The 14510-nt window shown below is 31.8% G+C and overlaps 2 protein-coding genes across 5 annotated transcripts in view; one reads left to right on the forward strand and one right to left on the reverse strand.

Annotated features, from left to right (window-relative positions):
• The first annotated feature begins 273 nt into the window (after positions 1-273).
• LOC111063062 lies at positions 274-3265 on the forward strand. The gene is made up of 2 exons (XM_022350748.2): positions 274-1150; positions 1921-3265. The coding sequence occupies exons 1-2, from the start codon at positions 1069-1071 to the stop codon at positions 3135-3137; spliced, it is 1299 nt and encodes a 432-aa protein (XP_022206440.1). The 5' UTR covers positions 274-1068; the 3' UTR covers positions 3138-3265.
• Positions 3264-14510, reverse strand: part of LOC111063063 (cysteine protease ATG4B) — a 29810-nt gene continuing 18563 nt past the window's right edge. For 2 of the 4 annotated variants that reach the window (XM_039424065.1, XM_039424066.1), the window contains exons 7-9: positions 14241-14319; positions 5720-6046; positions 3264-4115 (exon numbers count right to left, since the gene is read on the reverse strand). In XM_039424065.1, the coding sequence (XP_039279999.1) occupies positions 4060-4115; positions 5720-6046; positions 14241-14319 (462 nt within the window). In that variant the 3' untranslated portion in view covers positions 3264-4059. Of the gene's footprint in view, positions 4116-5710; positions 6047-14240; positions 14320-14510 lie in introns of all 4 variants that reach the window. The other 2 variants (XM_039424063.1, XM_039424064.1) reach the window with 1 other exon arrangement.

A 14510-nucleotide genomic window follows, 5' to 3' on the forward strand; every position in this document is an offset into this window, starting at 1 on the left:
CAATTGATATAGAAAATAAAAGTTTAATACAATACATGGTCCAACTATCCCAGGCTTTTCAAGTGGTCCAACTATCCCAAATGTCACTGGTCCATCTATCCCTAATTGTAGAGATTTTCATGGTCAATCTTTTCTACTTGTAATTTTTTGTTTAAATTGTACCTATCTGAAGCCTGATAATTGGGAATCTAAAATCCAACTTTGCATAGATGAGGCGGAGCTCCTGAAATTTTTACAGATTATAAGACTTGTGGCAGTTGATAGAGGTTATCAATGACTATATTAGGTATAAATTCGATCAAAATCGTTGGAGCCGTTTTTGAGGAAATCGCCGGATCCTTAAAGTGTAAGGACCTTAAGTTCCAAATGTCAAGTTATTCCGTTAATTGGGAGATGAGATGTCGTGTACACAGACGCACATACACTCATATAAACACACACACATACAGACCAATACTCAAAAACCGCTTTTTTGGACTCAGGGGACATTGAAACGTTAAGAAATTTGGAAATTGGGGTACCTTAATTTTTTTCGGAAAGCATTACTTTCCTTACCCATGGTAATAGGGCAAGGCGAGTAAAAAACATACTCTTGGGCTTATGACACGACTAAGTAAAGACCAGATCACACAGCAATAAACGAAAAAAAAATCCCTCCCCAGGTGTTTAAATATTGCAACGCATAGACATTCGTCTGAATGAAGACGTTTGATTTGTTCTTTGTCAGCTGCTGTGTGCATTGGTCTTAAGAAATAGGAACAGCAGATCCCAGATGCTCCTGATTGGTACAACCCAGCATAGTACCTAGTTGTTCATTATCATTACGGTAGTGAATTAACCTTATTTTAGTTTACTTTTTCAATATAAAATAATTCTGTATCTACCTCAAATTGATTAAGATTATTGTAAAAGTCAATTATTATATTGAAAAGACTGCGATTCAAAATTAATCTTTACTCAGATTTTTAAAGCCTTCCAAAATTATCTAACTTTATCGTGTACTGTACTGTACCTAAATTTGGAAGTTTATTATGATTCAATCAGTTCAAAAATATTGTTTATCTATTCATGAAATTTCAGTATATATTTCTGGTGTGTATATTCTATAAACATGTTTTACCAAGCTTAATTGGAAGTCATTGTTCTCAAAGTGAGTATATCTAAATATATTTATAGAGAGTACCCTACTCTATAGAAACTATCCTATTTTACTTAAAGCCATGCGCACACCATGTTTTTGAATAATTTGGCGCGGTTGCACAAAAGTCTGTTTAATTTTAACTGCAATAATTTAAGATGTTTTTTGTTTTTCTAATTAGTTTTCATAACATTTAACCGGATCACCGTTAAGTTTAACAGGCATGTGCAACGGGCATTTTAAATTAAGGTACCTAATAATTAAGGTTGGCCTTTATTATTATAAATTTTACTTGCTTTAAAACTTTATTATCATTAGCCTAATTCAATATAGCTGAAAAAGCTGAAACTGCAAATTAATTTTGCAATAACTTCTAATTTAGTGGAAAAAATTAGAGTGTCCTACGAAAGTCCATTTGACATGAAATTTGCAACAAAAAAATGATCAGTGAAATTTTCTTATACTGTAGCCTATCGACCTTGGTTTTCGAGTATATAGATTTTTCGATGTTTTTGATAACGTCAATGTCTAGAAAAGCATCAATCAAAATCCAATTCTAAGGATATGGTTGGAAAGAAAAATGAATTTCCAATAAGATTAATTTATTTGTTACTGTACTTTTTTGACGTTTTTAAACTTTTTATAAGCGTTTAAACTGTAATCTATTATCTCCGGCTGTTAAACCTGTCGTGGGACACCTTGTATAGGATGGAAAAAGTCTGTGCCATCACCACATCTGTGTGATTTGAGCCTAAGATTCTAGTTACAATGATTATTTTCAGGATGGAATTCAACACAAGACACAACGTTACAAGCTTTGGATGAATTGCCAGAGTTGGAAGATAAAATTGCAAAGAACCCATATGTTAAAACCATAACCAAAAATAAAACCTGCATGGAAGAAAGTACAAAATATGATTTTTTTGAGAATATAAGAGAATCTAAAAAAGACAATATTTCCAAATTGCAACATGGAGAAAATGCAACAAGTTTGGCGGTGCATTCTGGCATTGATAGCAAACCACTAAATAAAAACCCAAGTATTGAGCTTGATTCTCCAAAGAGGGTGTGGCTAAACTTCCCTTTACAAATTGAACTAGAAATGGAAAAGAATAACAATGACAATAGTCTGTATAGGATAAAATCTTTTTTATTTGATAGTGATAGCTTTGAATTTTCTAATCTATTTTATGGAAGAGAATACTCAACACTTAAAAAAATGGAAAATCCAATAGAAATGATTTCACCTACATATAATCCTTTCTCTTCTCAAAGAACTCCGGTAAAAATAACACCTGCCACTAGATTACATTTTCCTTTTCACTTTAAACCACCATTACAAACAAGAGGCTATCCTATAAGTTCAAATGCGGCCAATAATAATGCAAAAACAACACGAACTGTTTTTACACAATCAGGACTTGGTGACAGAGACTTTTATCAGCCGAATATTGCAGTTACTGAGTCTATATTAATATCAAAACCAACTACTGTCACACCAATCAAAACCACAAAGAAGAATAGAAAGCCAACTTTTGCCACGGCGCAAACATTTGGTGATTTCTCCATTGATTCAGGATATCTCCCAACCACACATAGATACCCTTCAACAAACTCAAAATCATTTGATCAGGAACATAAAACTATCTTCAACCAGGAAAATATTAATATACCTTCCTTGGATTATCTCAACTTACCTACAATGACTTATCCTGATATCATCAACCATAAAGGTGTTTTATCAAAACTCAAGGATTACCTGAAAAGGAAATTTGGTAAAAATATTACTCCATTCCCTCTGTATTCAGGAATTGATTTTGAAAATGTTTTCTCAAACTATGATTTCCAGAATAATTTCAATGCAACTTTACCGTTTCCTTTGATAGAAGCAATCACCCTACCCCAAACCCATGAAAAATATTTAAAGAAATCAAAGTTGAAAACATTTCTAGGAAGAATGTTTAGAACATCTTCTGAGTCTATTATTAATACTCTCTGAATATGAATAAAAAATTGAGCTGAGATCAATAAAAAGTAAGACCATGAGAAGACCATGAGACCATTCTATAAGAAGACCATGTTCATTATTATACATCAATTGAAAGCAATAAATTGTCATAATTCAACAAGAAACTGGTTTCATTTATTTACAATCCAACCAAAAAACTAACAGATTTTTATCTAATAATTTCTCACAATAAAGCAGAGAAATTTACGTTTCAGGAACATTGTGATAAAGCCGTTAGTTTGATATAGTTCAACAATGAGAAAAGCATGAAAGTGAATTAAAAACTCCCAATAAAACTTTATTGAATAATAATTTTATTGCACTGTGATGATTTAAAAGAACTATTCTAGTTATAATGGACAAAATATTATGCAACATGTCACACACAACAAAATATTTACAGAGCGGGCTTAAAATAAGCGAGGCACTGCACAGAAAAGATTTCAATTAGAATATTATTCTTTGTTATTTCATCCCTACCCTATCATGTGATAACAATTTTAAATTTAAATTTACTCGTGATGGCTTATAAAATGTGATTTGAAGCATTACTTATTCACAGCAAAATAGTTTATATTTACTTCAACGTATAAAATAGTTTTACCATTTTCACATAATCTCCCAGTGATTCTAGTTCAATTTATCACTATCAGAATATCATATTATACACATGTACAGACTTTTCGCATTGTATGAAATACATACCTAAAGAAATAATTATTTTTACAAAGATTAATTTGTTACACAAAATATCTTTTAAAATATTGAAAACTAATACCACCTAATTAATTTTTGTTTGTACAAAACAATGGATTATAGAGTATTTGTACAAAAAGAAACGCAGAGTTTTGTTCAACAGTACGTGTTAATAATATAATTTATTCACAATACAACTATTCAGATCAGCAAACAGTCAGCCAAGTAGCTCAAAGTCTTCATCAGAATCATCCAATTGCCGGTCAGGGTAAACTGAAAATCGATGAAAGATTATTATTATTGAGTTGGATGATAACGGAACTATGCCAAGAACATGATAAAAGTTGGAAGACTAATTAGTAATTTAAGCATTCTATACAGCAATAAGTTTCAAACTCTTTTAGACAGTTCAAAACGTTCCCGACTATGGAGCAAATATAGAGGATTTGAGTTATGTTGTCCAAAAATCTTGAAAATGACAACTCACTCATTTTGACCTGTTCAATTATTGTTTATGGCCGTCCAGGCTTAAATGTTCATTAAATTAACAGCCAATTATTTTATCCGTTATTCTAGGTTATAATGGTTTATTTCAATAAATATCACATATCTTCAACGATATAATAATTATTGATGATTATCAGAATGATTGGGAGAGAAGAAATAAGTTTAATCTTGAGCTACTTCTCTCTTCCGAATTTTCATGAAATGACAAAGTCCAAAAAAGATTAGGGTTTCAAATTTACACAATTCTCAGTCCAAAAATATTTATACAAAAATACTAAAGATAAATTAAAATAACAAGAAATTAATTCCAAAATGAATTTGATATATTTGACCATTTCTGTAGATAGAACTCAGTTTAGCTAGGGAAATCATCCAACAACAAGAAGCAATTCGAGAGTGCTCTATCTTAATTAACCAAACACGTTTTTCAAGTTGTAACACAGATTCCTTAGAGGTAGCACTACCAACGGTTCAACAATTTCGCTTCATTCTTCAACGTTTCATAAAGCGATGAACTTCGTATAGCATATGTTTGTTCTACGGTCTTTTTTCAACCTCCGATTCGCCAGACATTATAGAGGATAAATTTTATCACTTGAATTAGCATGAACTTATGATTATTCTTCGTCATATCACCGTGAAGACTGTGGCATTTGTTATATAGTCCGGGCCCACTTCCGTGATATTTTTTGGAAGATGTCTTAATTTCTTCGTTAGGACTAGCATAATGATGAACAAGATGATGACAAGTCGAAATCACAGGCAAACACCTCGAAAACGAGAAGGCCGCCAAAATGTTCAGGTGTTTCTTTTATCGCTTATATTTTGATAAACGTTTGATATTCCACCGTCTATTGTACGACAATAATCGAAAAACCTTCATCTACAATTTCCTCTTTCTCTAATCACAACAAAACCCCTATAACCTTCCTCTAATATTTAATTAGTTACAACCTCCCAAACCCCTACAAGAATTGTTTTTCCCAATTTTCTCAAATTTCTATCTATTATAACTTTTTTGTGCAAGAGATACAGGAGAATATAAAAAATCTATGAAATATGATGACAATTCAGCCATGGTAAATGGACTTAGTCTTCAACTAGATGTAATTTTGAAGTTTCGGAAATATTGTACAACACTGTATGAATAATATTAGTGTATGTCTACTGCAAATACATTTCTGTGCCCATAACTTGGCAACAATAATTATTGACGATTTATGCGCGCCGCGATCACAGAGTGTTTGGTGTGGGAGAGACACTCTTAATTTCTGTAAACATGGCCCTCCTAAAGCGTGTCTTCTGTTAGCAATATGAGATCGAAGGTTGAAAAAAATGAATTGAAATGGAATAGACTAGACCTAGCTTACAGGTGGAAGCTGCAGCACCGAGTGCCTCCTGCGCCGTGTCCTCCTGCGGAGTCCACTTCTCCTGCCTGTTGTCGCAGATCTCGAACAGAGGCTGTTTCTCGGGCACGACCAGGTGGTCTCTGATCTGCTGGCACAGCTGGTCGAATTCCGTTTCGTTGCGACAGAAGAAGCTGACAGCGACCGAAGGATCCATGTTGAGTATGTGAAGGCGGCTGGCTTGCTGGCAGTGGTACGAGCAGTCCAACTTCTTTTCGCTGTCTTCATCTTTGTTGTTTATCGAGCCAATTTGTTGAGTGGTGTGTGGGTCCAAAAATATAACATCGTTTCCTATTCAACACAAACAAATTATCAATTATTGGTTTTCATAGAAAAAACAAACTATAACATTTTGGAAATTCCATACAAACAATTTTTTAAGACATAAAACTTCACATTTCACTACTGAATATAAAATGTAAGTTTTTAATAGGATTTAATGTTTGAAAAACGTTTAATTGCAACAAAAAAAAGACATAACATTTCACATTTCAATACTGAATATAAAATGTAAGTTTATAATAGGATTTAATGTTTGAAAAACATTTAATTGCAACAAAAAAAAATGTTTATTGCCATGAAAGAGCTAAATATTTGCAAAACATTAATAGTTATTTTAATAAGAAAACAAAGATATTGTCAAATTTCACTAAAAATTTAGTGAATTTTATGGAGAGATTTTTAGTTATGGAGAGATTTCACATCACCATCAATTCTACTAATTTTATTAATAGTTATTTGTATATCTAGAGTGAAAAGTACCACTATTTCTCCCTGAAGAAAAAGTTTGAAGCCCGAGGCAAAGCCGAGGGCGTCAATTTCCCTGAGGGAGAAATAGTTATTATTTGTATATCTAGAGTGAAAAGTACTGTTTTTTCTCCCTGAGGGAAAAGTTTGAAGCTCGAGGCGAAGCCGAGGGCAACGATTTTCCTGAGGGAGAAAAAACATTTTTCACTCGTGATAAACACAACATTTTTCTCCATCTACATTTTTATAAAAACTGCAAATAAAATGATTTTTAGAAACGTTTTTGACCAAACAATGTGTTACAACATAATCTAAAAAGTAAACAGAAACAGCTGGCTTGTAATCACAGTTCTCCGCCCAAGGTCTATAAAATACAGGTCATGACACTCGTGTTCCTTATGGAGCGGCCATTATGTGGGGTCTTAATGGTGGTACATTTGAAATTCCAATCTGCTCTTAACGAAATCATGCATTATGCTTTTTAAAAACAATATTCTGGTTCAGATAATATGTAAATTCATGTTTTCGATTTTTTATAATGAACTTCTAATAATAAATGGTTCAATAATATTCATTTTTCATTATAAAAATTGTTCTTATTCTTGTATCTTGTTATGATTCATAAGGCATTGGGACACCTTTGAGGTTTACCTCAAAAACAGTTTGAAGTTCTCAATCGAATTTGATGATTTTTTTAGTTGTGTTCGTTATGTTCAGAACCAGATTTATGGCCTATCAAATTTATTAAATCTGAAAATCAACAATTCAGTTCCTAGTTGGAATCGAAATATTATTATTCTGTTTTGTCGGAAGAATTTATTTTATAATTCAAAGCCAAGCAATATCCCTTGAACAATATAACAAAATAACACATCATGATTTTCAATCTATAATGATAACAGCTGATAAATTTGAAAATTGGTGAACTAGAACCCCATAAAATGGCGATTTTGCAATGCATCACGAGATTGTGTCATGACCTGCATTTATAGACCTTGTCTCCGCCGACAGCGCCATGCACTATCTGTCGGCAAAATTTGTAACAACAATGGCCGCAACAAATACAGCTATGATGAAGTTCCCGTTTCAAATTTGATTAGTTAATGAGGAATATTCGTTGGATGGTATTTTGAATAACATGGAATAAAAAAAATGTATACATTTGTTTAGTATAGTGATATGAAGTTTGTAATAATTTTAGCATACAAACATAAATTTCATATATTGAACAAATGCCTGGTTGAGGTATTGAATTTAGTTGGTTTAATGACTACTCCATATAACCCAGTCAATAAAGGTTTTTTCGATCCGGAAATTAAATAAAAGCTAAATCTCTCACCATCGATAGAACCCTCCCAGAGGGTCATTCTCCCAAAAGTCCCAAGAAAACCCCCTGGAGCTTTCCCCCTTAGCCAACCTCAAAGTTGAAAAATGCAGGTAATCACGGAAAAACAATTATCTCTATAACCATTGATCGGAAAGAGTTCTATTATATGTCATTCGATTCGTTACATTATAGACTACAATATCAGATCTCTTCATTTTTTCAATAAAACGAGCAGTTTTCTTGATAAAATAATATATATGTCAAAATTTAGGGGGGGGGGTTGCGATTTAATTTTTTGTTTTCTCCGATTAACTTCGAAGCAAGTGATTTAAAAGAAAAATGAGTCTTATAATTAATGTAGCCACTTCCATTGTGAATCCATTGATGCATATTGTTACGTATTTGCGATTTGATTTGACGCCGTGGAAGGGCAAAAAACAGCCGGCGAGGTACAGCGCGGCTGACTCTCTTCTCCATAGTAAACAGTAAACAGGAAATCAATTATCTCTGTAACCATTAATCGGGGAAAGATCTATCATGTCATTTGATTCGTTACATTATTGACTACAATATTAGTCGTATTCATTTTCTCAATAAAACAAACAGTTTCCTTGGTAAAATAATATATATGAAAAAATTTAGGGGTTTTTCGATTTGATTTTTTGTTTTCTTCGATTAACTTTGAAGCAAATAATTTTAAAGAAAAATGAGCCAAATTATTAATGTCGGCAAATTATCAATTTTTCATTGCAAATCCATTGATGTGTATTGTTATGTATTTGTGATTCAATTTGACACTGTGGAAAGGAAAGCAGCCGACGCGGCTGACTCCCTTCACCATAGTAAACAGTAATAGTACTGCTTTCTACATTGCATCGTATTTACACTTTGGCGCTTGAAACAATCAATTTTGTCTATTGTTTTGACATGTTCTGAATCTAGATTTTCACTTTTCAATACTCTATAGAATATTATAATTTTCTTGATTTAACTACGCTGATGATAAAAATCAGGCTTTCGTTGTATGCTCACAGAATTTATTAATTTGAAGTGTGCCTTCTCAATACGAGTCAGACGTATCACAATTTGATAACTCTAGTTTTAGATATTGATGATCTTCAATGAAGTTTATAGATTATGATGTGTCCAACTTCTTCATCTTATTCTAAATCTGTGAATGCCAAGTCATAAGAAATCATGCTCAATAGATTTAATTTGAATGCTTCAACATATAAATGAAAATTGGTCTATTCTTTTGGTGCCTGATACAAAACCAATATAAATCAACATTAATCGACATCAAGAATAGCTTCTGCCAACCTTGTAATTTTATTCCAGTATGATTCTGCTCATGCTTTACTTCCATTATTATAAAGTTCGTTGAGGCCCTTATATAATGAATGACAAGATGAGTGGAGTTGAGGCATTGATGTGTTAACAAATAATAGAATATGATGAATCATCTTTCAATTCATCCAATACGGTATAGGCTACTTTGTACTTGGTTCATGATTCTTTACGAACTTTCCATCTTCAATAGACTGTACATTTGGTTTTCAATAAATTGAATATTCAATTTTTTATCCTACTTGTTCAACTTGTGATTACGAGAGTAGAATGTAAAACACTTTCATGATTTTTCTACTTCTTATAAATGCTTACTCTTCCTTAATTTGTATGTTTGCATGGCTTTCATCTTTAGAATATACTTGTTTAGATATGTAGATTCAACTAGTAAGAACGGAAGATAAGCTACTTTTACAGAGAGAATCATAGAAAGTTTCAACTCAACAAGCCCAATGTATAAGTTTTATGCCTCAGCCGTCATGTATATTTTGTCTTAACTGTTGGTATATTATCAACTTGGCTTGGAGAATATTAACTGTGGAAAACAGCAAACACTGCACGCTATGATTTTTTAGGAAATTGCCACTGTTAACACTATTGTAATAAAAACACTTATTGACATGGGCTACAATTTAATTAATAAAACAAAATAAAATCTTATAGCACCCTTTATTAAAAAAAAAACTTTAAAATAGTTTAACAACTAGTTTCGGTGATATTAAATAGTTTTCGTAGTTTAATAGTGAGTTTCGTCAGGTTATAAAATAAATAATAAAATTTAAAAAATTATGTTTACTATGAAATTAATACAAAACGAACATATGCTCAATTTCATATATGATTAATTTATTTCTGGTTAAAGTTATGAAATTTAAATTTTGAATTTATAAAATTTTTAGTTTTATTTATTCGCTTTTAATTTTATCAAAAATAGGATTATTTAAGTCAAATTGGATTATATTTATTAAATTATTCATATTAAATAATTTTTTAATTGAAAATAATCATAATTATATCAATATAAATTCTAATATGAAAATATTGAGCATTGGTAATGAAAAATTAATAAATTGAATGTAAAAGAAGAATTTTATAACTATAAAACTACAAAATTGAATAGGAATAATTTAATAATTATTTATAATCCAATTTGACTTAAATAGTCCTATTTTTGATAAAATTCAAAGTGAATAAATAAAATTTTAAAATATAAATTCAAAATTTAAATCTCATAACTTTAACCAGAAATAAATTAATAATATGAAATTAAGCATATATGTTCGTTTTGTATTAATTAGTAAACATTTATTGAATTTTTTTTATAACCTGACGATGCTGTAATATCACCGAAACTAGTTGTTAAACTATTTTAAAGTTTTTTTTAAATAAAGGGTGCTATAAGATTTTATTTTGTTTTATTATTCACTATTGTAATCTATAATTTATCTCTGTTCTTGACATTCATAACTTACGTTGAATTGTAACATAGATTTATGATCATACACACATTTATATAAATATTTATCATATTATGTAATAGTATGAATATCTTATCGGTTGCAAACAATATCTTTGTCTGTCATAGAATGCATGATTAAGCACATATATAACAGCAAAATGATGAGTTAATTATCACATTTCAATCAAAAATGATGATAGACATCAATAATGATGACTGTATTGTAATAGTGGCATTATAATAATTAATTCACTTAGAAAATATCGATTTCCTGAACCAGCAATGACAGCTGAATTGCTGTAATCAACTTGGTTAAATCTCGAAAATTATAATATTTAGAATTTAGAGAATTAAAAAGTGAAAATTTAGTTTCAGCGCATGTCAAAACAATAGACGAATTTGACTGTTTCGAGCGCCATAGTGTAAATGAGATGCAACTTAGAAAGCAGTAGGCCTACTAGGTATATTACTGTTTACTATGATGAAGAGAGTAACCCGTGCCGCGCCGTATCGGCTGCTTCCCCCCTTCCACAGCGTCAAATCGAATCGCAAATACATACCAATACACATCAATGGATTTGCAATGAAATTGCCGACATTAATTATTTGGCTCATTTTTCTTTAAAATTATTTGCTTCAAAGTTAATCGGAGAAAACAAAAAAAATCAAATCGAAAAACCCCTAAATTTTATCATAAATATTATTTTATCAAGGAATCTGTTTGTTTTGAGAAATGAATACGACTAATATTGTATAGTAGTCAAAAATGTAATCAATCGAATGACATATGATAGATCTTTTTTCCGATTAATGGTTACAGAGATAATTGATTTCCTGTTTACTGTTTACTATGGCGAAGAGAGTCAGCCGCGCTGTACCGCGTCGGCTGTTTCCCCTTCCAAGGCGTCAAATCAAATCGCAAATACGTAACAATATACATCAATAGATTCGCAATGGAAGTGGCTACATTAATTATAAGACTCATTTTCCTTTTAAATCACTTGCTTCGAAGTTAATCGGAGAAAACAAAAAAAATAAATTCGCTACCCTCCTAAATTTTTACATATACTGTATATTATTTTATCAAGAAAACTGCTCGTTTTATTGAAAAAATGAAGAGATCTGATATTGTAGTCCATAATGTAACGAATCGAATGACATATAATAGAACTCTTTCCGATCAATTGTTATAGAGATAATTGTTTTTCCGTGATTACCTGCATTTTTCAACTTTGAGGTTGGCTAAGGGGGAAAGCTCCAGGGGGATTTCTTGGGACTTTTGGGAGAATGACCCTCTGGGAGGGTTCTATCGATGGTGAGAAATTAAGCTTTTATTTAATTTTCGGTTCGAAATTGCTTTTTTGAACCTTCATTGACTGGGCTAATATGCTTCCTCATCTGAGCTTAGACCTTCTAATTCATTTCAAATGCACGTTTTTAAAATAGAGATGCTTCCCATGTTATTTAAATGGAGTTACTTTTACGCTCTAGGGAGTTTTCCTGTTTTTTTCTCCCGAGAGCGAAAAAGTGACACTTAAGTATCATGTTCCAGGGAGTAAAGTAAGCACTTTAGATAGTAGCTGGATGAAAAATAATTTTATCAGTGCTAGAAAACGGAATATAATACAATACTTATTGTAGATAATAAAGCTTATAAATAATAAATCTTATTATACGCATAATAAACTCAATTCGATCGAATACTATTCGAACAAATAATAATTTTAAAAAAAGAAACAGGAATTGGATATTTTTTATTACGAATTATGTAAATAGTGGAATTTGATGGACTTTTTGACTAGATGTGAGTTACAACTTGTTCCATTTCACCGACGTCTAAAACAGGGTGATGTTCTAGTCCTGTTACCCAGTTTTTAGTGTAATTTATAAAACGTAAATTCAATTTTAAAGGAAATGTATAGTTGTTATATTATGCAAAAAATAGTTATACTCTACGCATTCGGTCACATTTGTCAGGTGTTGACTGTGGCTCAGTGCAGAACCGTATATAATGTGTATGTTCAATCTCTCCTGGAATATGGCATCCTAGCATGGGGTTGTTCATCTTGAATCTTATTTCTGTCTCACAGAAGGCTATTATGAAAAAAATCCTTGAGAAGAGTGCAAGATATCCCACAAACATTATGTTTCAAGATTTGCCCGTTCTTAATATAAAATGTCTTGCAATTTATTGAAAACAACTATCCGACTTGAAATAGATTACAAATGGAAATTCAGATTGCCAGACTCATCCAACACCTAGATTCATTCAACTCTTTACGGTTGCCTTCCCTGGTTAATGTTGCACCAGCAGGGGCCAGCATTGCTGTCTTTACCCCCGCTGTTTTGGAGGTGGCTGCTCAGCCTTGGACATGAGGCCAGCCAACAACCTGTTAATTAGGTCACCAATATTAATTAGTGTCAATTATTGTTCTCCTCCACCTCATTCTAGAATTTTCAAAATTTCCCTCTCACATTCTTCTCCTGTTCTGCTGGATAACATATGAAAATTCATAATAAATTATTATACTGATCTGCTCACAACATAATTTATTAACACATAAGTTGTTTACTTAATGTATGGTACTCTAGAGCCTGATTATAGCCGAATAAGTAGTTTTAATTTATAAACAGACATTTTTCTCAAGTGCTGAGTGTTACGCAAATTGATTTATATTGTACACGACCCTCCTCATACACAGACTCGTTTCTAGGTGATGAGAACTATTCTATAAAAAAATATTTATAATTTGAATTTCAAATGTTTTTTTGACAAAAATAAAAACTTTTTAATTCATTCAGTCACTGTAGATTATTGATGAATATGCACGACATGTCCACCCATTCAAGTTATATACGCTTGACTCTTTCTACCAAAGTATTTATGTTGCATGGCAAAAGACATTCTATTCATGAGACGATTGGAATTCACACAGAATGTTACACAGCTCAAGGATATTGAGCTCTTACTGTCGTGTTTATAACGATTGAGTAGGGCTATCAACTTTGTGCAACAAAACAAAATTTTACTCAATTGGAAATGAATCAGCACACACTTAAAATAGGGTAACATGACTAAAATAGATCACTCATTGTGAGAAACTGTCGTCAGTATTCCTCATAAATTACATCAATCCTTCCCATTCAACCAATGCTGACAGTCAAGTGAATCTCACTGTAGGACAAGTTCAGTACGTATAATTTTTAGACTGTTGGATTGTTTACATTTACATTATCTCATTGCATGATAGCTTATGGATAAACTGAAACGCACAGTAGTTTTTAATAAATTGACTTGTCTCTTTTGTCACTCGAACGTACTAGTATAGAATTTTTCAATCATCTTCATTACAATATAATTTAAAACTTATTTATTAAGGTAGGCGCACACATATCATCATCGGACGGACGGCACGCATCGGACGGATTGGACGATTAGATTTGATACATTGTTTTTAATTGGAGTGCGCATACCTATACGATGCGGATAGGTATGCGAACTCCAATTGAAAACAATGCATTAAATCTATTCGTCCGTCCGATGACAATTTGTGTGCGCCTACCTTTAGTAAGTATTGGAAGAGTAAATATTATTTTCAACTCACCTACACAACCTACAAAGTATAACGCATGATTTGGTTTTCCTCCTATAACTCCCAATGACTGCTTGAATGTGAAACATGTCTGTAACAAAGTTCACATGATTTTATTTTTCGAAATAAAGAGAGAGTAATGAAGAAACTGTATCAAATGAATAGACATTATAATAGGAAGAAATAGTATTTTCTCATTAATTTAACTTGGCTTCCGAGTGTACATTTTTCAAGTACAGTACAAGAATAGTCTGTACAATAGTATGTTGACATGAGAAGCGA

This window comes from Nilaparvata lugens, chromosome 3 (assembly GCF_014356525.2).
Source record: "Nilaparvata lugens isolate BPH chromosome 3, ASM1435652v1, whole genome shotgun sequence".
NCBI classification, from domain to species: domain Eukaryota; kingdom Metazoa; phylum Arthropoda; class Insecta; order Hemiptera; family Delphacidae; genus Nilaparvata; species Nilaparvata lugens.